This window comes from Microtus pennsylvanicus, chromosome 12, assembly GCF_037038515.1.
Source record: "Microtus pennsylvanicus isolate mMicPen1 chromosome 12, mMicPen1.hap1, whole genome shotgun sequence".
NCBI classification, from domain to species: Eukaryota; Metazoa; Chordata; class Mammalia; order Rodentia; family Cricetidae; genus Microtus; species Microtus pennsylvanicus.
In genome coordinates this window covers 34091597-34115246 of record NC_134590.1, presented here as the reverse complement: position 1 = coordinate 34115246, position 23650 = coordinate 34091597, and the positions used below count along the sequence as shown (strand labels likewise).

General features: G+C 46.4%; 1 protein-coding gene across 27 annotated transcripts in view; it reads left to right on the top strand.

Annotated features, from left to right (window-relative positions):
• Limch1 (LIM and calponin homology domains 1) overlaps nucleotides 1-23650 on the top strand; it is a 303949-nt gene that overhangs the window by 276876 nt on the left and 3423 nt on the right. For 11 of the 27 annotated variants that reach the window (XR_012907247.1, XM_075943248.1, XM_075943246.1 and 8 more), the window contains 10 exons: nucleotides 2411-2451; nucleotides 3784-3864; nucleotides 6582-6674; nucleotides 7864-7968; nucleotides 9190-9314; nucleotides 11390-11520; nucleotides 13138-13261; nucleotides 14935-15021; nucleotides 16351-16459; nucleotides 19402-19504. Coding sequence is in view for 24 of the 27 variants with exons in the window: in XM_075943248.1 (XP_075799363.1) it covers nucleotides 2411-2451; nucleotides 3784-3864; nucleotides 6582-6674; nucleotides 7864-7968; nucleotides 9190-9314; nucleotides 11390-11520; nucleotides 13138-13261; nucleotides 14935-15021; nucleotides 16351-16459; nucleotides 19402-19504 (999 nt within the window). In the remaining 3 variants the exon portion in view is untranslated. The remainder of the gene's footprint in view (nucleotides 1-2410; nucleotides 2452-3783; nucleotides 3865-6581; nucleotides 6675-7863; nucleotides 7969-9189; nucleotides 9315-11389; nucleotides 11521-13137; nucleotides 13262-14934; nucleotides 15022-16350; nucleotides 16460-19401; nucleotides 19505-23650) is intronic. The other 16 variants (XR_012907249.1, XM_075943267.1, XM_075943266.1 and 13 more) reach the window with 3 other exon arrangements.

Genomic DNA, 23650 nt, shown 5'->3' with positions numbered 1-23650 from the left:
AATACAAGGCATTTTGGTTTTGAGAAATTGCTATTGAATTAAGGAACTTTATTTCATGTTTTATCCAAGTTTAATGGTTTAAAAAAATAAAAATTTATAGCACTGGAGTATTTTTAAAGGTAATTTCTCAAAGAAGCACTGGGTTTGGAGACCCTTATTCTGTTAGGACGTGTGGTTCATGAGCTCTGTGATCCTAAGTGTGAGGGCTGGGAGTCAAACACCTGGATTTAAAGCCTCGCTCATCACGTTCTGAGCTGCAGAGTTCCCCCTTTTAGTTTTCCCCAGGGGCAAACTATCACGTGCCAAGGAGACATTACCATCTACTAGTTTTTAAGAGAATAGATTTATAATAATGGGAGTGAAAGTATAGAGCCAGGTGCTAGGCAGAAAGAATAAACTTTTTTAGAATGCTTTTCTAAAGAAGAAAAAACGTTAACAGGACAGCAACACAGCTTGAAGCAGTAGTTCTCAGACATGAGTGTGTGCCTGAGCCTGCGGGACTGGGACCAAACCTTCAAGTGTCCGGTTCTGTAGATCTGGCCAGAATCTTCTGTACTTCTATCAAGACCATGCGTCCAGGCAGCCCAGGAATCCCAGCCTGGAAGCCACTGACTTGAAGTAGTTATGTAAATAGTGCCTCAAAGACATTGCTGCTGGGCATGCAACTGACCGTATGATTATTTAGACTCTACAAAATGATCTTTCTAGATGCCAGGGGCCTCTGATAAATGCAATCTATGAAGACATGGTTGCGTTTGATTGGACTGTGGTGGGAGAAGCCGTGGCTTATGACCCAGGTCTAAGAATTTGGTACACACTTAAGCGACGGGCTTGAATTCCATCATCCAGTCCAAAAGAACCAGGAGCCCTAGAGCCACACCTCATAAATTCTCCCACAGAAGTTGGTGTCTCCCCAGTTTCTTTGAAATCATCTATTTATAGATGCTCACACAGGCCGCTGCAGATCTGCCTGTCAGCCCGAATAAGATTCCACAGGCGCCCCCAAACACACACATGTGCATCAATACAGCCTTTCAACGCTCTGGAAACATTCCTAAAATACAGTTAAAGCTGGCGGGTTTCCTTTATCCAGCCCTCTGGAAACAGTAAAGTTATGCCAAAGTTACGTTTCTATAAAACACAGGCTTTGACCTGCGGTGTTTGTTGCTCTGAGAATTCGCATGGCAGAGCCCAATGCATAAGGTGCAAATGCTTGCCAGGAGTCGTGTGTGCTTGGCACACTGCACGCTGTCACAGCCATGTACCTGTCTACATGTGTGACAGGAAAACAGCCACATCCTCGCCCCTTCATCAGGTGTGATGTGGACAGCATCATCCTCCCCACTGTCCACCTCTCCGGCCCTTTTATTCTTCCCTAAAGTGGCCCCTGCACAGTGTGCCGCTGTGTCATCATGACCTTTAACCCTTAAACAGTATCCCCGCTAAGTATGGGCCTAAAACGTTTCCCTCAGCACCTCCACAGCAGAAACGCAGACGGCCCACTGTCTGTATCGTTGGGTTTTCCATGTGTTCTGGAGAGCTGTCTCACGTTGGGTTGAGTTGTTCAGTTCCTGGCTCAACTAGAGCTGCTCCTTCTTTGACGCGTGGGGATGTGTTCTCAGTTCTCACCCGGTCTCACGGATTTCTGTTTATTCTATTTTGCCATCTGATCTAGAGGTGCCTAGCAGAGCCAGTGTTCCGCTGAGAGTTCAGAACTCTTGGCTACGGTCCCAGTTTTTCTCCCAGTCAGGTAAACAGCATACTGGGTAGCTGCATCTCTTACATGTAAAAATTCACGTTGGGGCCACCAATGGTGTCTGTCATCTGTCTTTGTTTCCGATTTAAGATATTTAAAAGAGAAAAAAAAGATGCTTGTTTGTGACACACAGTTAGCAATGAGCTTGTTCTTTGGTATCAATCAGCACGGTCGTACTAAAATTGGGAGGCTTTCGCGGAGCTTTATATTGATTTTTGAGACGCCAGAGAAATACCACTGACCCACCTGGCTCTTTACCATCCACTTCCTCTGAAGTCCGATGAGAAGCATTGGCCACCGATGTGGTGTTCTCTTGTTAACTGTGTCACTCGCTCTTCTTCCTGGATGGCATCGGCCTCTCTGTGTCAGACAGTGGGGACCTGCTCTGTTCGCCAGAACGCAGGGTGTACTAAGAGCCGGCACTAATAGCTGTAGTCGTCGCTTCCTAGAGTCTAGTACCTGGCGCTGCTTGGTGGGTCACACTCTCAGTCCTCTTGGTGATGGGCACAACCTGCCAGGCTCTGCTCTACTGTGATTTCCTAATACTGCCCAAGTTAACCTAGGAGCCACCCTCCACTGAGAGGAGCAAGAGACCAGCACAGCCAGAAGCCACCCACAATGATGCCTTCTTTTCTGTCGTTTTACTCTGTGTAGCGGATTCTCCGAGCAGCGAGAAGTCCCCTGTAACCACACCCGTAAGTAGTCCCCCTTAAAGAACCAACTTGTGCGCGTTTGGAGTGATTTTAACTTATGTTTGATTTTCTTAACGAGTATTCAACCAAAACTGAGATCCAAACATTTTTTACTTTGAAACAATTTGATGCTTTCTGGTACCAAGATTGTATATCATTATATAAAGTAGTCATCCTGTCCTGCCTGGAAACCAAATGCTGATTTCTTTGTATCCTTGAGCCCGGGTTTACTAGCCGCAGGACACTGGAGGTGGTTTATAAATCCTCCCTGTTTAATCTTCCTTGACTGCACAGTGAGATGCAAGTAGCTTTCTTTTGGGGTGATGGTAAGCCTTACTTGACATCATCATACAGTTGCTGCTATATGGTGCCTGATACAGGAATGCTCCCTCCCTCTCCAGTGACCAGTCCAAGATGCTCCCTTTGTGGCCATGTAGAATGGACCACCGCTTGTCACATACCCTTGATCTCTCCAACCACGTCTCAGAACTAGGAACCATATGTGAAAGCTCAACCATAAACCAACAGTGGTAATCCCGGGTTTCCTGGAAGTTAAGAACCCCAGAATGTCTGTAAAGCAGGCATCACCACACATAGCCGAAGAGGATGATGCAAGCCATTGACTCCCAAGGTTGTCAAACTATTCATGTGCCCCTGGGTGGGGATGGAGAGAAAAAGTCACTGCAAAAAGATACTGTCATTTCCTGTTGGGGAAAGTAGAACACGTGAGAGAATCCTTAGATTCAGGTAGAAATTCAGGTAGATTCAGCTGTGTTCTTGTTCGTTCTCCACCTTGCTAAAACCTTCTCTAAAGCTTTTATGACCAGTCTTGGGTTTGAGTAGTTAGTATGCTGGCCTCAGGGCTGGGGCTCCACTCATCTTGCTCTCATGGTGACGTTAAACCACTTTGGGAAAGTCACAGTGGTATAAGGGGCTCACTTCAGGTACAAAAGACCCTAGTTCTTAGACGATACTCTCCTGGTATAAGCCAGAATTAGCATGGGCAACAAGCACCATGCCCAGGAGCTCGGGTGCTTCTGAGACTCCTCATGCTCCCGAGAGACATGGAGCAAAGCCTTCTCGTTCCTGTGGTTAGGCACTGTGTTTCTGTTACCCATAAAGAAGCGCAGAGGCATAGAACCAGCTCGGCAGCTTGGAATCAAAGTAAAAAGGGATTAAGTTTGGAAACGTTTTCTGCCACCAAAGAGGACATTTAGCTGTGTGAAGATTTGTTTCTGTGTCCCTTGGGTACCATAATGGAGACTATTGTCTTCTTGCCCTGGCAAGGCATCCAGCTCTGATCATGGGGTTGCTTTCTTTGTTTTTCCTGAGCAGTTTAAGTTCTGGGCATGGGACCCGGAAGAGGAGCGTAGGCGACAGGAGAAATGGCAGCAGGAACAAGAGCGTCTGCTCCAGGTAGGACCAGCCTGCTGGTTTCCCCATGTTCGGTAACTGTGTACTTGCGATGTCTGTTGCATTGAATAGACTTTTAGCACAGGGAACATGGAATCCAGTTCTCAGAAACTCAGGAGGAGTTTGTCTATGCTCTGTGTCCCAGGCAACCGAGTCTTGTACCTGATTGTTCCTGCTAACAGGTCCAAACAAGAAGGAGTGGGGAAAAATATTCACATTAACACTTTAAATATATATATGTGTGTGTGTGTGTGTGTGTGTGTGTGTGTGTATGTATGTATGTATGTAATGATTAAGGGTCAGTCTACCTGTATTCATTACCTCTTTCGTCACCAGTTCTCAGTTCAAGAAGCAGTGAGAACAAATTGCCGAAAAACCATTCGATCTCATTAGGTAGAATAAAATTTGACATCAGTCTAATTCCTTTAACAGAATTTCCATTCCATTTTTCAGTGAAAACTGATAATGGCCCATTCTAGAAATATTCAGAGGCAAAATGTAACACGCTTCCATTGGCTTCCTGCCTACAGTGACCTAATGACCTCTGAAACTGACCTATTTGTATCCTTGGGGTATGCCAGGAACACACCTGAATAGCCCGTGTGTAGTTGAAAAGGTGAAGGTACAAAGATGTTGCATTAACCGCCCAGTATCCCATGGTTGATAGATGCAGGGCCTGGACCCAAGCCTAAGTCTCTACAACGCTGAAACCTGTGCTATTTCTGCGACACACCCAGATGCTCACATGGAGAAGTAGTGGAAACCTCGTTGAATTTGATGGTTCCTGCTACGCTAGAACTGAAGTGCAATGCGATTTATTCTCCTTTCTCTTCATATTTTGTCCTAATCCTTTGCCCTGATTCCCATGGGTAAGGGAGTGGGCTCAGTGGTAAAAATCAACTATTTGGATTTAGCTCTGCACTTCAGTTAGGTGCCTTTGAAAACTTCAAAGGGCTAGGCCTTGATGACTTAAACGGTAGTAAGACCCTCTGGGTTCCCATCCTAAATCTTTACAGTATCCTGGAGTGAGGGGTCATTTGTTTTGTTTTTGGAATTGGCTTCCGTTTCTTTTGTGTGTTTGTTTTTTGAGACTCACTAGATAACCCTGCCTGGTCTGGAATTTGCAGAGACCCTGCTGTCTCTGTCCTGAGCGCTGGGATTACAGGCATGCAGCACCATGCCCAGCTTCTGCACTGTTTGGTTCTGATAATAAGTTTCACTTGTATCTACGGCTTCTGCCATGGGTTGGCCAGCGGTGCTCTAATAGAATCAGCAAGAGCCTTTTGCACCTAAGTCGTGACATAACAGCTGCTGTCTGGGGACACCTTAGTGTCGTCGTCCCCCTCCAAAGAGACACACGGGCCTGTCCTAGCCCCAGACAACGACAGTAACAAGTCAGGTGTTGGAACATGTGTGCACAAGCACATGTCTCCATTGTCTATGAGGTTTTCATTTTTGAGGTTTTCATGGAGTCAATTCTCATTTCAAACACCGATTTTGATCTTCACATACTCTTTTTTTTCTGGTGAGCTGTCAGAGACTTCCTACATATTTTTATATTATTCTTATAAGGAATGTTTTATTATCTCTCAGAAGTGGTGATGAGTATTGTACCCTTTCTGAGCACAGGGATGGAAGCTCTCACACCAAAGCACTGTGATGAGTGGTTTCAAGGCTCTCTTGATTAAAGTTACTGTGAGCTGGGCCTGGAAGGCCTCATCTCATTGCCATGGCCATAAACAGAGTGCTTCTGCCTCTCAGCTGATGATTGTCTGGAGCGCTTTGGACTTTTCTGCCCTGCCTCTCTTATAAACTTAGTAGGTTTTTATTACCTTTTATTAAACTTCCTTGCCAGCAGTGTTGGCTGGTTTGGGCTTTGATTGGTTGTTATTTATGGGGGTGGTGTTCAAACCCAGACCATGGAACGTGCTAGGCAACTACTTCCCCAGCCCACCAAAATATTTCTATTGGTGAAATAGCAAAACTCACCTCTGAGAGGCTCAGCTGAAGTAGACTCTATGTGTAACCTACCTAGGAGCTCCCAAGCTGAGGGAGAGTGTTGCTTGTTGATTTTTTTCATCCTTCATGAACAATTGTCTATCTGAAGAGAAATTCTGAAAAACACAACAGCAGAAATCTGGCTTCCTGTGGGATTTTAAATGTCTGTGTTAGTTAATTTTCTCTTGCTGCGATAAAAAAAAAAATGCCCTAACAAAAAGCAAGTTAGGAAGAAAGGTTTGTTTTGGCTGACAGTTGCGGAGGGCTACAGTCTGTCACCGTGGGGAAGGCACGGCAGTGGGAGCCGGAGGCCTGGCTGGCAGTGAGGAAGCCAAGTGGTCACCTTTCATTCACACGGTAGAAGCAGAGAGAGAAGAGGAAAGGGAGATTGGGCTATAAAACCTCAGAGCCCAACCCCAGTGACATACTTCCTCTGGCCAAGCTCCACATCCTAAAGCTTCCCAAACAGTACCACTAAGTGGGACCAAGTGCCCAGACACACGAGCCAATGGGAGGTGTTCCTCAGTCAAACCACCACGTGTACCTGACTGGTACCTAATACCCAGCATCTCTTTCTACGGTGTGCATGCATGAGATTCCAATGTTCTCTCACGAGGAGTATCTTGTCATGTGTTGTGCATGGTGCTTTAGAAGAGGGGGGGGCATCCCAGCGATGGGGTACGGTGGTCACTCCCAAATGTTCTGTGGACATCCCATGACAGGAGAGGTACCAGAAGGAACAAGATAAGTTGAAGGAAGAGTGGGAAAAGGCCCAAAAGGAGGTGGAAGAAGAAGAACGCAGGTACTACGAGGAGGTAGGAAATTGCCAAGAAGAATGTGGCTTTGTCAGCACAGTCCCGTTAGTCCGTCTCCTCCCTTTGTGTCTGCAGTGCATGCTGGTTGTGGGGCGTCCGACTCTTTCCCACAGCAGTGTCGCTTTAGTCTCTGGAAAGAGAACCACATCATACAGGTTCTGACAGACCACAGGAACCTTCCACCATGTGGGCTGTAGGAGGAACGGATTGAGCCATGTTGAAGAAGCCGCTGTAATCACATCAATATCTGATTCTTCATCTATGTTAGATAACATAAAAACAGCAATATCAGGGCTGGAGAGATGGCTCAGTGGTTAAGAGCACTGCCTGTTCTTCCAGAGGTCCTGAGTTCAATTCCTAGCAACCACATGCTGGCTCACAACCATCTGTAAGGAGATCTCATGCCCTCTTCTGACCTGCATACATAATAAATAAGTCTTAAAAATAATAATAAAAAAAAGCCAGGTAGTGGTGGCACACTTCTTTAATCCCAGCACTTGGGAGGCAGAGGCAAGTAGATCTCTGTGAGTTTGAGGACAGCCTTGTCTACAAAGCGAGTTCCAGGACAGCCATGACTGTTCACAGAGAAAACTTGTCTCGAAAAACCAAAAAACAAAACAAAACAAAACAAAACCAGCAACATCTTTATCTCTGTGTGTACTCACTTACAGTAAGAGTGTTTGTAGTAATGAATCTGTTTTGTAAGATAATTTTAGCATTGAAGCTAAATACATCCTTACTACTGTCAAAATTACTACAAAGCTGGAGGACTTGTAGAGGAGACTTGTGTCCTGGTAATGTCTTAACAACAGCAGCAGAATTTGCAGAGGCTGTCTAAAGTGTCTGCTATCTAAAGTTTGTTGTCAGTATCGTTGGGAACTTTGCCTTCCACATAGCTGATTTAGCTGATGAGCTCCACAGTAGTTTTTCTTCACCCTGTTCTTCTAATTAGTTAAACACTAGTTAAACTTGGTGTTTGTAAATTCAATACGAAGTTCTAAACTCCTGCCTATTTGGTGTATTTGATTTGTGTGCTCTGGAAAAATGCGATTTCCTTAATGCCATGCTTTCTTGTATATGTTCTGATGAATCTTCTTTTCCTGGAGTTCCTTAATGTGTCTTTTTCTCTTGACAAATTTTTAAAAACTTTTTTCTTTTTCTTTTTCATTTATCCCTGTCTTTGCCCTAGGAGCGTAAGATAATTGAAGACACGGTGGTCCCGTTCACTCTTTCCTCGAGTTCTGCAGACCAGCTGTCTACTTCCTTGTCTGTCACTGACGGCAGCGGGACTACGGTAAGATCACTGATGGAAGCCGGGTGTGACATAAGTAACTTAAACCAGGCTTCCCATCACACGTAGTGACTTCACACCAAACCTCGCTGTCCATCCAGAGCCTCGGCAAGCTCCTGCGTGGACGTGACACCTGGTGTGTTGTTCCCGCTGTCACCCAGCCCCGGCCAGATCTTCCCAGACAGGCTAGCAGGATCTCCAGTCATAAACCCATGTGCTGGAACCTTCTCTCTGCCTGGCTCAAGCATCACCCTTTTCTTCCACAGTCATGTGCCCCCCACCGTGTCATGCATCCCTCTGCATGATTGGCAGCAGATATGCGCCCCAGTGCATTCTCCACCAGCTGCATTAAAACAAGCCCATTACCCTCAAAATTCCACACGAACCTGACATGTCTTTTGGTAGAGAGATCCTGGAAAGGCTGGTCAGCCCCACATCCCCCAAGTAAGGTGGTGGGGGTATAAATAGAAACATGTTAAATAACTCATGGCTACCTAAGGCCATTTGTCCTGAAGTTAGCTGTCCCATGTCTTCATTTTGTTTGGAAAGGGAAGTTTCTTGACCAATCCCTTTTGTGATCATTTTTTAGAAAGATCTCAATGGCACATTTATTCTAAATATTTAGAAATCGTTGATGATTAGTTTAGAAGACTAGTCTTCGAATTGTAGGCAGGGGTACTGACAAACAGGGTTGGGGCAGGAGTAGAAGAACAGGGTGGCTATAATCAGCACGTTGTATGCATGTCTGCAGTCTTGCAATAGAAGAACAGGGTGGCTATAATCAGCACGTTGTATGCATGTCTGCAGTCTTGCAGTAGAAGTGCAGGGTGGCTATAATCAGCACGTTGTATGCATGTCTGCAGTCTTGCAGTAGAAGCGCAGGGTGGCTATAATCAGCACGTTGTATGCATGTCTGCAGTCTTGCAATGGAAGAGCAGGGTGGCTATAATCAGCACGTTGTATGCATGTCTGCAGTCTTGCAGCGACTCTCATTCACTTGTACAAAAAGAACATATTAATCATTTCTTTAAAATTTAGAGCAAAAAAATAGAAGAAAAAAATTTCATTATTCAAAGAGAGGAAAGGGGATGGGTTAGGTTTCAGGTAGTCCATGGTCAGATGTAAGCCATTAGGGGGTGGGTTTCAGAGAGTCCATGCTCAAATATGAAAGTCGTCTAGAGCATCTAAAAAATATATTCACAATGATCCCAATTTTTCTATCAGAATAAAGTGGACTTGGAAAATTCTCAAGACAAAGAAAAAGAGAGAAGACAGAAGATACCTTTCCAGGAGAGCGACAGTGACCAGTTGCTCAAGGCTGGGGAAAGTGGTCCACCCAAGGAGGACAGGTGTGTGCCCATCCAAGACGTGCATGGGAATTCCCACAGCTGGCCTCTGTCATTCCCTCCCAGGAAGGCGGTCCCACTGCTTTAAAATGATCAGTCTAATGGTGCGTTCCATGTTGCTTAAACATGCCCCAACAGCGCTGAAGTCAGGGTCCTTGGGCCCTTGGATATATAGACTTATTTTTAAACAGGCAAGGCCAGTTGTGGTGACAGGAGAGACAAAAGGATCATAAATTTGAGACCAGCCTTGAGTACATAATAAGAGCATATCTCAAAAAAATATAATTAAATTTAAGAGCTGGAGAGATGGCTCAAAGGATAATGTCGCATACCACTCAAGCCTGCAACCTGAGTTCGATCCCCAGCAAGCACATACAAGTAGGAGAGACCCAACTCCATGGCCGTCCTCTGTCCTCCACATGCGTGGTGTGGGGTGAGCACACACATCATCGATGGGGAATCTTCGTCAACCCATTATCTTTAAGAGGTGGGACCGAGTTAGAGTGTGGCTGGGTCACGGAGAAAAACAGGTTCATGGCCCGGGTGCGCTTGCTCGCTCTCTCTCTCTCTCTCTCTCTCTCTCTCTCTCTGTGGTTTCCTCGCAGCACCGCTGAGCTTGGACTTCTCATTCCTGTTTTGTGAGTTTGCCCTTTATAATAAATAAAAATATAATTGTTTCATCTTTTAGCTAGCCTGGTTATTTCACAAACTGAGTTAATTCAACACATCATATACATGCATATGATCTAATTTAAATGTTTTCATAGTAATGTAGAAAATAATAAAGGAGACCTGTTTTAAATAAAGAGAAAAGAAGTTCAAGTCCTGAGGTCCCACCTACCTTGGTTCCACTGTGGACCTGAACTTGGCTGCGGCTGTCCTCATTAATGTGAGCATGTTTACTCGGAGTGGTAATGTGAAGGATAAGCAATTTGTCAGAACCAGTGTGGCTAGTCACTTCATGTGTGCACTCTAGAATGTTCCATGGGAGAGCCAGAACTGAACCCAGAAACCTCAGAGTACACAGAGTCCCTGAGACTGGATCCGACTCTGGGCTACAGGTTATCAGTGCCGCCCACTCTTGCCTAACCTGGAAGGAATCTACAGGAACCCCAGGAAGTTGACAGCATCCTGCTTAAGAAAGAGATGCCTGCCTCTGGGGCATGAGATCCCAGATAGGTATCAGCAAGTACGCATGTGTCTGTCACACGTTCCCAGCATCCCAGAGAGACCCGAGAATGAGAAAGCTTTCTAGGTCATAGACTGGCCAAGGCTGGGAGCTGAGTTCCGGTGAGGGTTTCACTGAGTGAGCTGCTAGCCCCAGACACTGAGCACCAAGTCTGACTGGCAGGGCGTGGTCCTCCTGGAAGAGCAGCTCTGTTTCCAGGTAACACTGCTTCCCAGTCTGGGAAATGAGCTGTTGGTCACGAGAGCTGAAGAATCCCAAAACACACTCCATGTGCGTGTCTGCTAGTTCTCCACACAGGCCTTGCCTGTGAGTTTGTTGTTTGCTTTCTCCAGGCTACTTTAATTGTCACCAGAAATTTTGCCTTTATCTCCTTAAATCTTTGCTTTCTCTGCACACAGAAGTCACTGAAAGGCTGGGGATTAACCAAGGCTGCAGAGATCCCAAGTGACCTCAGTGACTTATTTATCCGTTTGTTTTTAGTAGTATGTTGCTTTGCAGCCAAGGCTGGCCTTGAACTTGTGATCCTTCTGCCTCTGCCTCCTGAGTGCTTGATTTACATGTGTGCTTCACCATGCCTGACTTCCAAGTGAAACCTATAATAATTGCTTTCTTGTGAAAATCTGGGAGCATCCCTAGAGATGCTCAGCCTGAAGAGTCTGGTGGGCGGGGAGGTGCTCAGAAACGATCGTTTCTTGATTGTATTAAATTGATGTTAAAATGCATAGTATTTTATAATGGTTTTAGATGTAGTTTAAAATAAAGAGAATAAGCAAACAGTCTGTTTCCTTTCTTTAGAGTGTAATTGCTAGCTCTGTGTCCTCGGGTATAGAAACAGTAAGTTTGATCAGGTTGCTGTTATCTCTGCTCTGAAGATGTATCTTTGTTTTAGTATTAGCAGCCTAATTCAAGGACCCTCGGCTCACTCAGAAGACTCCATGTCAAAAGGAATCCATCTGGACCAGCGGCCGGAGACAGAGGCTGGGACCCCGCACTGTGGTACAGGCCCACAGCTAGCTCAGGGTAAGAATCGACCAGGAGCTGGAGGCAGAGGCTGGGACCCCGCACTGTGGTACAGGCCCACAGCTAGCTCAGGGTAAGAATCGACCAGGGGCTGGAGGCAGAGGCTGGGACCCCGCACTGTGGTACAGGCCCACAGCTAGCTCAGGGTAAGAATCGACCAGGAGCTGGAGGCAGAGGTTGGGACCCCGCACTGTGGTACAGGCCCACAGCTAGCTCAGGGTAAGAATCGACCAGGAGCTGGAGGCAGAGGCTGGGACCCCACACTGTGGTACAGGCCCACAGCTAGCTCAGGGTAAGAATCGACCAGGAGCTGGAGGCAGAGGCTGGGACCCCGCACTGTGGTACAGGCCCACAGCTAGCTCAGGGTAAGAGTGAAGACACAAATCCCAACATTTAAGTTGCTGTAAACCCTCACAGCTTCTGTTAAATATATAACACATAAACTCCCATCATGTGACCAGACTCTACACAAGGCGGTTGGGGCTTCAGTGAGACCTGGACAGTTATTAGCATTTTACAGAACAGAGGCTGTGTGTAGTAATAAGAGCAGCGGGGCTGCGTCCCCAACACCCCAGCCGCCTGCTCGGCTAGCTTTTGCCCCGAAATAATTACACGGACACTGTATTCTTTTAATCACTGCTTGGCCCTTTAGCTCTAGCCCTTACTGGCTAATTCTGATATCCCGATCAACCCATCTCTAATAAAGTGTGAGCACCGGTCTTACCAGGAAAGATTCAGCATGTCTGACCTGGCGGCTTGCTTCATCGTGTGCGTCTGCCTGGGAGCTGGGAGCATGGCGTCTCTCTGAGGCGTCAGCTTCAGAGAGGAGAGCTGTGGAGTCTGAGCTCACTTCCTCTTCCTCCCGGCATTCTGTTCTGTTTACTCCACCTACCTATGTCCTAACCAATAAAATGGGCCAAGGCAGTTCCTTTATTAGCCAATGACCTTCCTCCATCAGCTGTGGCTGCTGAGATGGCTCAGTGATTAAGAGCTTGTCATTAAAGCCTGATGACCTGAGTCCAATCCAGGCTCATAGAGTGGAGAGAGAGAAGTAACTCCCTGATGGTGGTCCTGTGGCCTACACACACACACACACACACACACACACAATAAATAAATGTAATTTTTTAATTTAGAAGGAGGAGCTGGAGAGATGGTTCAATGGTTAAGAGCACTGACTCCCCTTTCAAAGGACCCAGGTTCTATTCCTAGCCCCTATATGACAGCTCCTTTCAGTAACTCTGTATCCAGGAATATGACACCCTCTTATGGCCTCCATGGCACTGCCTACATGTGGGACCACAGATGTACATGCAGGCAAAACACCCATACACAGAAAATAACATTTTTTTTAATAAAAGGGAGACTTGACAAACTTTTAAGTTACCATAAACAGTGCATTCTTCTAATGTCCCGGTTATACCACTGAACTTAACCCTGCCCCAGACAATGCTCTTGGTGGGCAGACTGCACCAAACCAGATTGGGCTATGTGTGGAACACAGCCCACGGAGAATTCCTGTGAGGACCAGAAGCCATCGGCGCCTTACATTCCGGTGTTTTCCTGGGTATCATCTAGATGCTGCTGAGCACGCTTATGTCCCTTTCTCGGTTTTAGAGCCACCCCAGAATCATCAGGTGTCAAACCCATCAGCATGTACGTCAGAAGATGTGAAGCCCAAAACCCTGCCCCTGGATAAAAACCTTAATCATCAGCTCGAGTCTCCGGGTGAAAGACGGAAGTGAGTACACAAACGGTGGATGTGGGCTTCTTTTTTTATTGTATTTGACCTGGATGGGGACAGGATGTCAGCAGCTTTTCTGTGCTTTGTCTCCATTTAATCCCACTTCAGCGTAATTGGTGCTTGAGAGTTTAAAACGGTTTCTCGCAGTGAGCCTTCCCAGTAATGTTATGCAGTTGATAATCCTATGTTCAGGTGAAGAGTTGAGGGGAGTTACATAGCTTGCCCCCAGAATTTGGCTGGTTATGTTTTAGAGGAATTTACAGAGGATTCAGAACTTCACAACAAGACCGTGGTGAAGCCGCGCGTCGCACGTTGGCCGCAGTTAAGCCGCGTGTATCGCACTTGGAAGGTCCTAGCATTCGTTACTTTAGCCAGTCATGCCTCTTGGATCCGGACTGTGTGGGTTCAAAGTCTGTCTGCCTCATACCGACACAGAGCCTTGAGGATGGGTCTTAGTTTTTACCGCCCTCGTTTCCTCATTATCAAGTTGGAATGAGACTGGTATCTTCCTCGGATTTCCATGTCTGGCAAATAACCAGCACCGCAGTGTGGGTCATCAGCAGGCCCCGTTAGCTTCTCTTCCTTCTCTGCACGATATTAAACCACCACCCTTCTCTCTGAATCCCCCGGGATCAACAGGAGCTCAGGTCACCTAGATGCAGTCACTCCCAGTGGTTACTGCGTGGCTTTCAGCCTTTTTATTCTTTCAGGCCATGGCGGTTACACTTTGAAAATGTGACCTTTGGAGGATACAGGTGCCATCTGAGGTGGGGGGCGCAGAGTGAGCAGGGCCTCAAGGGACCTCACAGTCAAGCAGCCGGAGACAGAGGGGCTTTGTCCTCTGTGTTCCTGTTTTCTTTTCCTTGTCCTTTTCTGTGCCCTGACTAGTTTTTCACTCACAATATTAACTTTTCCATACTGACAACCTGTTCCCACACAGGGCTCCCAAGCAGCACTTGCCCCTATGTGACATGCTGGCATCATCACATTAGGGCCTTCTGATTTCTTATGACTGAATGAGTATTAAACAGTCTCAACGCCACCTTTCATTGTGGGCATCTAAGGCAGAAGCCACAGCACTGAAAGTCCCTTCCTCTAAGATCTGCCCTGTTTTGTTTCAGTGGCCACGTGACCCTAGCTGCATGATACCTTTTAATTTTAATTTTATGGTTTTTACCATAAAGCGGCTTTTTAAAAAATCATCTCCCTGAACTTCTGGGCTGCCCTTAAGAATTTCTTCCTGTGTTTTTATTCATCTTTCAGTCCCACTGAGCCTGTAGTTTTCGTAGAAAATGCAGCGTGCAACAACAGCTTGTTCAACAGCTTAAATAACAGCCCCGTGATTAAAATAAAGGAGAATTCACCATATTCTCCTTTCTAAGCAGCAGTGTCAGTGTGATTTCCATTTTACACACCTGTGCATTCCTTCTGGACGTAATTGCTAATTTCTCTCCCATTCCCAACCCGCACTTGTGAGACTGAGCCAGAAGGAAGACCAAACTTCAGGCCCACCTAGGCGCCTTAGTGAGACCTTACCTCAAAACACATCAAGCCAAGATGCCAGTAGGAGACTCCTCTGTGGTCCTTTTGTTTTAGTTTGAAGCTAAAATGTCTTTTATTGTGGCTTCTGTTAACTTTTCATAACTGTGGGCTCCTTTGCCGTGTTACAGGAAAAGTCCTCGAGAGAACTTCTGGGCTGGGCCCTTGTCCCCCTGTTCTCCTACCCCTCCCGGCCAGTCACCAAACAGGTATAAGAGGTCAGCGAGCCTTTCAGAGGCTGTTTTGTGGTCCAGCACCTACGGGCATGACTCTGGGCAGATTAGTGCTTGCCGAATGATTCTGAGAGCCTTGTCATCCACATCCCTCCTCCAACCACATGCACAGAGGGGGAGGAGTCAGGAAAGCATCTCCATCTGCCTGCGGATTCATCAGCATGGGGTAGAAAAAGTCAGATATGTGGTGCTGGCCGTGGCCATTAGGTTTTAATGGCATTGTGTGGAGCGTGCAATCTAATAATAAGGTCCCCCAGACACGGTCCTACAGCCGTGCCTCCACCTCCAGGATGATAACCCTCGGAGGGCAGTGGGTTGCTGGCTCCTCTAGAGAAATGGAGAGCTGGGAAACAAAACTTCATCCTCTTCCATCCCTCCCTAGATCTGACAGTGGCTCTGGGCAGTAGCTGGTCCCCATGATATCTTTAAAGGTACCCAGCTATCTGTCTGTCCCAGGCACGAATGTCTAAGGACTAAGTGGCTTTCACTGATAGGGAATTTTCTTTCCATGGCTAGGTAGAGGTACATCTAGGGTTTTATGAGGTCAGGTCTTTGAGGAGACCTCTCGCTGTCTGCCCTTGTGGTTCTCTGTCCCTTTGGACCACTGTGACTTTCAGATGACAATACTGGTGAATTTCTCCCAGGGCTTTGCAGCAGAAGGCATCATTGGAAAGCTGCCATAAGGGGACAGCCCTGTGGTGGCAGGTGGGCCATTGACCCTGCCCTTTCACCTGCTGAGTTTATGTTCAGTCTGTGGGTGGACAGTGTCCAGGGCCGTAGGTGTATGAAGGAGGGTGGGTTCAGTCCCAGGAGTTTACAATATAGACAGAAAGCAAGTACCGTTCCAGCGGACAGTGTTTGTGCTGGAAGACACAGTAGGGATATGCTGGCCAACCCCAGGAGAGCCCTTGGTGGCACACAGGGAAGTCAAGGAGAGGCAGGGACCCTATCTCTGAGGCTTCCCAAGGCTCCCTCCCTCCTCCATTACAATGGACTCTTTGTAAAGGAAATGCAGTGGAAACTGTTAAGGGCACATTGGAACCTTAATAAAACTGAGTGTTTTGTTAAAACTTCTGTAAACATATGATGCTCATATTAAATCATCTCAAGATGCTCAGACACCACGTGGAGGCCCATCACCTTCAGCTCAGGCCTTGCTGGCAGCATATGCTCTGCATAATTCCAAATTCATTGTCAGTTTGTGATCCTCACATTATTCATGGTTGAAGCATTTTGTAAACTCCACGTGTCCATCTTTGCATGAGGTTGCCTGTTGTGTGAGCCAAGGTCCTCACTGTGCCTTTTTCTGCCCAGGTCTATTAGCGGGAAGAAGCTGTGCTCCTCCTGTGGGCTCGCTCTGGGTAAAGGAGCCGCGATGATCATCGAGACCCTGAATCTCTACTTTCACATCCAGTGTTTCAGAGTATGTACACACACAGCCCTCTGCTCTCGGAGCCAATGTCAGGGTCTAGATCTTTCCCTGTACTAATAAATCCCTCCTGTAACCTTGCAACCTCTCCCTGTGTGATATAGACAGATGTGAGGGTCAGGCCCAGGTATAGACAGATGTGAGGTTCAGGTTCAGGTATAGACAGATGTGAGGGTCAGGTCCAGGTATAGACAGATGCGAGGGTCATTTCGAGGTATAGAAGGATGTGAGGGTCAGCTCCCCAACCCTGAGTCCCTCTGGGAAGTGAAATCCTTCTAGAAGAAAAAAAAATAGGTCTGTGCAATTTGTCTTTCCACACTTTAGTGGCTAACACAGACATCCCAAAGGGACGTCCAGAATGAAACCCTGGGAGACAGTGGACCTTCTGAGTGTTTTGGACCCTAAGGATTTATTTGAAATATCTTAACTTTTAGGATTTCGTGTGACAGGGTTTTAGGTGTTGCCCTAATGGAATACTTTCTGCCCAGTAAGTGGCAGTGGCTAGCTGTAAGATTTCAGTATTCAGAGAGACAGTGTCCATGACTTCAGATGGGGACTCCCTCTGCAAAGCTCCATATGAAGTCTGTTGATCTGTTGTTGTTGTTTCTGGTGTGTTGTGTTTTGTTTGAAACAAGGTCTCCTTGTATAGCCCAGGCTTGTTGAAATAAGGAGCGGCAGTGCTGTGTCCCCGGCACCCGGCCGCCCGCACGGCTAGCTTTACCCGAAATAATTACACGGAAACTGTATTCTTTTAAACACTGCTTGGCCCATTATATCTAGCCTTTTCTCGGCTAACTCTCGCACCTGGACTAGCCCATTTCTAATAATCTGTTTAGGCCACTAGCTGGCTTACCAGGAATGATCTTAACCTGCGTCTGCCTGGAGTGGGAGAATCATGGCGACTCTTTGACTCAGCTTCTTTCTCCCAGCATTCTGTTCTGTTTACTCCACCCACCTATATTTTAACCTATGAGGGCCAAGCAGTTTCTTTATTGCTTAACCAATGAAATCAACAGATAGAAAGATGACCCTCCTCCATCACAGGCTAGCCTCAAACTACTCACAGGCCTTCTGCCTTCGCCTACCTAGTGCTGAGATTACGAGCACGCCCCGCCACACCCAGCCAGGCAGTGACCTTTGCTGAAGAGTCTCAATAGCCACTTAGTCCTTAATGCTTGTTATGCTGTGTTAGTTACCAGCTTCTTAACAAACAGTGAACTCCATAAGAGTAACAGCTCTGGGGCTGGAGAGATGGCTCAGTGGTTTAGAGCATTGCCTGCTCCTCCAAAGGTCCTGAGTTCAATTCCCAGCAACCACATGGTGGCTCACAACCATCTGTAATGAGGTCTGGTGCCCTCTTCTGGCTTGCAGACATACACACAGACAGACTATTATATACATAATAAATAAATAAATATTTTAAAAAAAGAGTAACAGCTCTGTCTTCCTCAATCACCACTGTTTTCCTCTGTATTAAAGGAAGAAGTATCAATAAATCCTTTAGATGGACTAGTGTGGAGCCCATGAGGAGCCTAGCTTCTGAGATCAGGTCTCCTGTAACATGATGGGGGAAGGGGGACTGTTCTACTTGTTTTGCTGTCAGAGAAATGAATTGTACTTACCAGCATCTCCCAGCCTCTCTTTCTACTCATGAGCACCTTTCAAGTGAATAGAATTGATTTCAAAGCCACGCCTTCTGCCTTTGGATTTGAGTCGCTGTTTTCTCTACATGATGCTAATACATTTTCTTTCTCTATCTGGATTTCATCCTCTTTCTCATTGGTAGCGTCCCATCAGCTTGTATGGGATTAAAACAACTCCCTTTGTCCCTGGTATAAGAAATAGTCAGTGAGGTTCACAAGTAACAAGACACAGCGACGTGCAGTCTCCATCATTTGCTGACATTGTCCCTGTGACCCAGCTAGTCTCAGAGCGTGAGTCAGGGCTGTGGCTGAGCCCTGTGCAAGGGGCTGACACCTGGACAGACCCCCCAGTGCCACCTTCTCTGTTTGCAAGTACCTCCTACAATCCACTTCTGTTCTCACGCCTCTCGGCTAATGGGAGTTCCATACCCAGGGAATTTGTCATCCTGGGTCCGCCTCTCTAATGTGGAAATACACAGTGGATGTGTTCCTCAGTAATTCTCTGGTAGAATGTGCTGGAACGCCTAGATTAGTAGTAGTCAAGTTTCAGCTGATGCCTTTGGTTACATGTTTGTTTAAAATGAGCAGGGTGTAATATGTCAGAAATGGTCCTTCTGTCTCGATTGAGAAATTGTGCATTAGAACAGTTGAGCAGGCTCTCAGGTCACTACAGTGCTGTGTGCCAGCTTCACAACCCCAGGGCAAACCAGTTAGTATCTCAACCTGTGGCCTCCTCTGTAAAATACAGGAGTTACGATAAAATGGTAATATATATATATATATTTTACTTTTTGCCCTACACTGGCTTATGGTGCCATAGCTAACCCAGTAGATACTCAGCGAACATGGAGACGGTGGGTGGAATTATCCCTACATGCCTCACTTAAGCAGTGTCTTAGCCATGGTTCTACTGCTGTGAGACACCATGGCCACGATGACCCTTAGAAAAGAAAGCCTTTCAATTGGGGCTCATGACTCTAGAGGATTGGAGAGTCCAAGACCATTGTGGCAGGAAGCAGTCAGGCGTGGAGCTGGGTAGCAGCTGCGAGCTTTGCATCTTGAACCACGGGCTGCAGGTGGAGTGAGGCACTCAAAGCCCAGCCCCCAGTGACACACCCACCTCCAACAAGGCCACGCCCCCAATCCTTCCCAAACAGCTCACCACCTAGGGGCTGACCCTGCAAACATATGAGCCCATGGGGCCATTCTCATTCAAACCGCCTCAGACGTCAGCAGCCCGTTCCAGACACAATCCCCGGTTGGTGTTACAACTTCTGTCCCTTCTCTCCTCAGTGTGGCATTTGTAAAGGACAGCTCGGAGACACAGTGAGTGGGACGGATGTGAGGATTCGCAACGGCCTCCTAAACTGTACTGACTGCTACATGCGATCCAGAAGTGAGTACGGAGAGACTGTCTCCCCCCTCACCCTTCTCGTGTGCGATTCCGTTATTTTCTGCCTCCAGTTGGCACTCCTACCCCTGGGAAGAGGATTGTTAGGATGGAGGTCAAAGGAACTGAGAGGCCAGGAAGCAGAGGCTCCTCGCAGGATGTTCCTGCTGGGGGAGCAAATGAGCCTTACCCAGGAGTGTGCCAGAACACAGACAGGGTAGCACTGTAGGTCGGGTTTGAGAGACCCGCCTGAGCTCACTGCAGGGACCCTGCTGAGGCAGAGGAAAGGTTAGGGTCCGCAGCGCCGTCTCTTGGTCCAGCCTGTCTGCAGAGGCCAGCAGCTGCTGGAAGCCGAGGAATGCAGAGTGGCTGTCAGGGTTGGATAGGTGAGTGCCCAGTCTGCAGTGGCAGAGCCCTTCAGGAGTTTCATTACAGAACACGGTTTTGTTCTTAAGCAAACTTAGAGGTCCATTGAAAGACAGAATGGTGACTCCTGCTTCTCTGACCCCGCCCGCTTCCATTTCTTTGCTTACAATAAGCTTTTAAAAACTTGCTGGCTGTGGGGACTTGGTAGGTTTCTGAATCAAGAAAGTGTGTGTTTTACTTGGAGCCACCAGGGGGCGATGCTGTCTAACTGTTCAGACAGTTGGAAACCGGCTGGCGGCTTGCTGGCCCAGTCCTCCTTAAATGGAGACCAGAACAACAGGAGATCTTTTAACGTAAATTTAACAGTTACACTGAAGAAATGGCATCCGAAATTCAAAAATATTTTTTTGTCAAAGTAAGTGAAGAATTATATCACTGGCTTCTAGATTGGAGGATAAGAGTGAATTGTTTTCATTTTATAGATACAGATTGAGTGTTTTAGGGAATACAGAGGAGTATGTGCTTGTTAATAAAATGAGGTGCCAGGCGGTGATGGTGCAACCCTTTATTCCCAGCACTCGGGAGACAGAAGCAGGTGGATCTCAGTGAGCTCGAGGCCAGCCTGGTGTATCAAGTGAGTTCCAGGACAGCCAGGGCCACACAGAGAAACCCTGTTTTTGAAAAAATAAATAAATAATAAATAAATAAACACAAGTAAAGTGAGGCAAGATCCAATGCAGGTTGTTTGGGTCTGTGAGAAACCTTGAAATCACACAGCTCCAGCTTCAGTCCCAGAAGGGGGCACTGTTGGAATGAGCGACAGCTGAGGCAGCACTGCGGATCTGAATTTCTTTTCTAACTTAGCATGCTCTAAAGATGCCAGCAAGCCTGAACCTGCCTCTGGGTGGCAGTGACTGTTATTCATCCAGACGTCTCTGGTTGGGATGGTTTGTTGTCACATCCTTTGAAATTAGGCTAGGAACTACAAAGGGCATTAACTGTTTTTAATTCTGACTAAAGATAAGAGCCAGAGAAGTCCTAAGCAGTTTCTGTAATAAGAAAGCTATTTGAAGGTAGACTACACATGAGATAATTTTCTATTTATGATAGGTTTTTTTCCCCTTTTATTAGCTCATATTCATTGTACCAAATGCTGGGTTTTTTTTTTAAATGCCAGTTTCATATGTGTGGATTCTGTATGTTCATCATCTTCATATACACACACACACACACACACAGAGAGAGAGAGAGAGAGAGAGAGAGAGAGAGAGAGAGAGAGAGACAGAGAGAGAGAGAGAGAGAGAGAGAGAGAGAGAGAGAGAGAGAGAGAGTTATCCTAAAGTCTCGTTCAGTTTGTACGTGTGTGATTCTCAGGAATGTATTTGAGATAAAAATTGGACAGAAGTGAGGTAATTTTGCCAATTGTGTGAATGTTACCTAATGATCATTTTCCTCTGACTAATAGGAAGTGCTGGCTTTCTCATGGGTTCTGTGTGTTTAAGTCTGCTTCTGGATGTGATTATACTTATAATGTGCTTATTTTCCATTGCCAAGTAGTTTTAATTGTTGTAGCTTCATAATATGTTTTAAGGTCGGCTAGTAATAGTCACACACATTCCAGTTTCTTTCCTTTAATCCCCCAAAACTTTCTGAACTCTTTGCCATGATTGTTTTTTCAGACAAATGTTTGTATCATTTTAGGCTAATTTTAATTAAGTGAACACATAACAAGGAGAATGACCAGGGTATATAAGAGTCTCTCTCTCTCTCTCTCTCTCTCTCTCTCTCTCTCTCTCTCTCTCTCTCTCTGCCTGTCTCTGTCTCTGTCTCTCTCTCTCTGTCTGTCTGTCTCTCCTCTCTCTCTCTGTCTTAAATAAACGTACTCAGGAATGATGTGGTTGGCAGGGTAGGAATTATTTAGCTGGAGAACTATAAATAAACTTGACAGGTTGACGGTGTCCCCAGATGTAAGTGGCAGTGGAGGAAGGTGGCTGGCAGCGGTTTTTCTTCTTTTTTAAAATACTGCTTTGAATTGAGAAGAAGGGAGATGGATTGATGGAAAGTGTGGTTTGCGTCAGGGCCATTCCAGAGAGGCAGAAACCACTTCATTCTGTGGAATGATAAAACCTGACTACTTAATCCTGTTCCCTCCGAGTTACTAGTCACATGTAAATGAACTTTTTTCCCCATTGGAGGGAACATGGCATAAAGCATATTCAAATGCGGTTCCTAAGAGCCACATAAGGACTTTTTAAGTCCGTATGTAAATGGGAATGGAAGTGCAAAGCAAATTACCCGGCATGATTGAAGCCCTCGCATGTTTAACCGGTGCCATTTGTGCGTGTGCCCTGGACGGGCGCTGTGCATGGCATTCTGTTCCAGCATTCACTCTGGTGAGGTAAATGCACTTAGCACTAACTCCCCCGGGTCTTCTCCAATGTGTTCACCTCATCGTGAGTGGTGTGCCTAAAATGAAGAAGAAACCTTGTGAAAGCTTCAACAAGAACTTGAAATTTAACTTTCCTAGAGTGCATGACCAGAACAAATACAAGACACTCAATGAAGTGTTTGAAATTTGAATTTCACATAAAGCCATGATTTTTTTGTTGTTGTTGTTTTGGGATTGATGGGAGGAGGGTATATGTTTGTTTGTTTCTTTTTTTTGTTTTTTGGTATGTGTGTTTGCAATTTCAAATGCATTTGGGAAGCTAGGGGTGGTGACCTTGGTTGTCATTCTTTAGACTCTGTCCACTCTGTGTCTGTCTGTCTATCTGTCTGAGCCTGAAACTCAAGTTGACTAGACTGCCTGGCCAGCAAGCCCCAGGAATCTAGCAGTCCTGGCCTCTCCAGTCCTGAAATTACAAGTGTGTGCCATTGTCAAAAGCTTATGGCCCTGTGTTCTCAGGATCCGATTGTGCTATCTCCTGTGCCCCATTCTGTATGGTGGGTGCGGCGATTGGATTGGCTTGGGTTGCGATAGTCAGACTCACACCCGAGCATAGATTGACCTCAGCGTCACTGTATAACTAAGACCGGACATGGACTCCGCTTCTCCTGTGCTGAGATGCCAGGCATGCACGGGCACACCCAGCTAAACAAATAGCTTTTCACATTTGCAATTTTCTCAGTATATATGTGTTCCAAATAGTGCATGATCCAGATTTAGCACAAGTGTGTCCCAGATATCACATGGGATATACTTACATGTTTAAAGTGTGTATTTATCTGGAAGTCAGATTTATTAGGTGTTCTGTATTTTACCTGTTCAATCTAGAATCTAGCAATCTGGTTTTTTAGATCAATTAGATTTCTCCAATTTCAGTGGACTGATTCTTTGACCTAAGACCTCAAGAGAAATTTAAAAAAAAAAAACAACTTCTTGCTTGTGGACAAATTAGAAAGCTTGATGGGGGCAGGCAAGGTCATTTGGTTTCGGGGAAATCTGGAGTTCTTATGCCAGGCGTGAAGCATAGACACCACCCTCACACCTGGCTGTGTGGGTCTGAGGCGCTCCCAACCCTATATTCTAACAAAGTCCCGAGTGATGCCACATGCCATGCCTAGAGGTGATGCTGAAAGCAGTGAGGTGGACCATGACTCCCCTTCCTGTGGGAAGATGGCATAGCACCAAGGTGGGCCACAACCCCTTTCCTGCAGAAGAAGAGTGTAGCACCAAGGTGGGTTATGACCCCCTTTCCTTTGGAAGGAGAGCATAGAAGTAAGGTGAGCTATGACTCCCCTTCCCATTGGCAAGGGTAACCGCTAACCTGAGGGTTTTGAAGCATG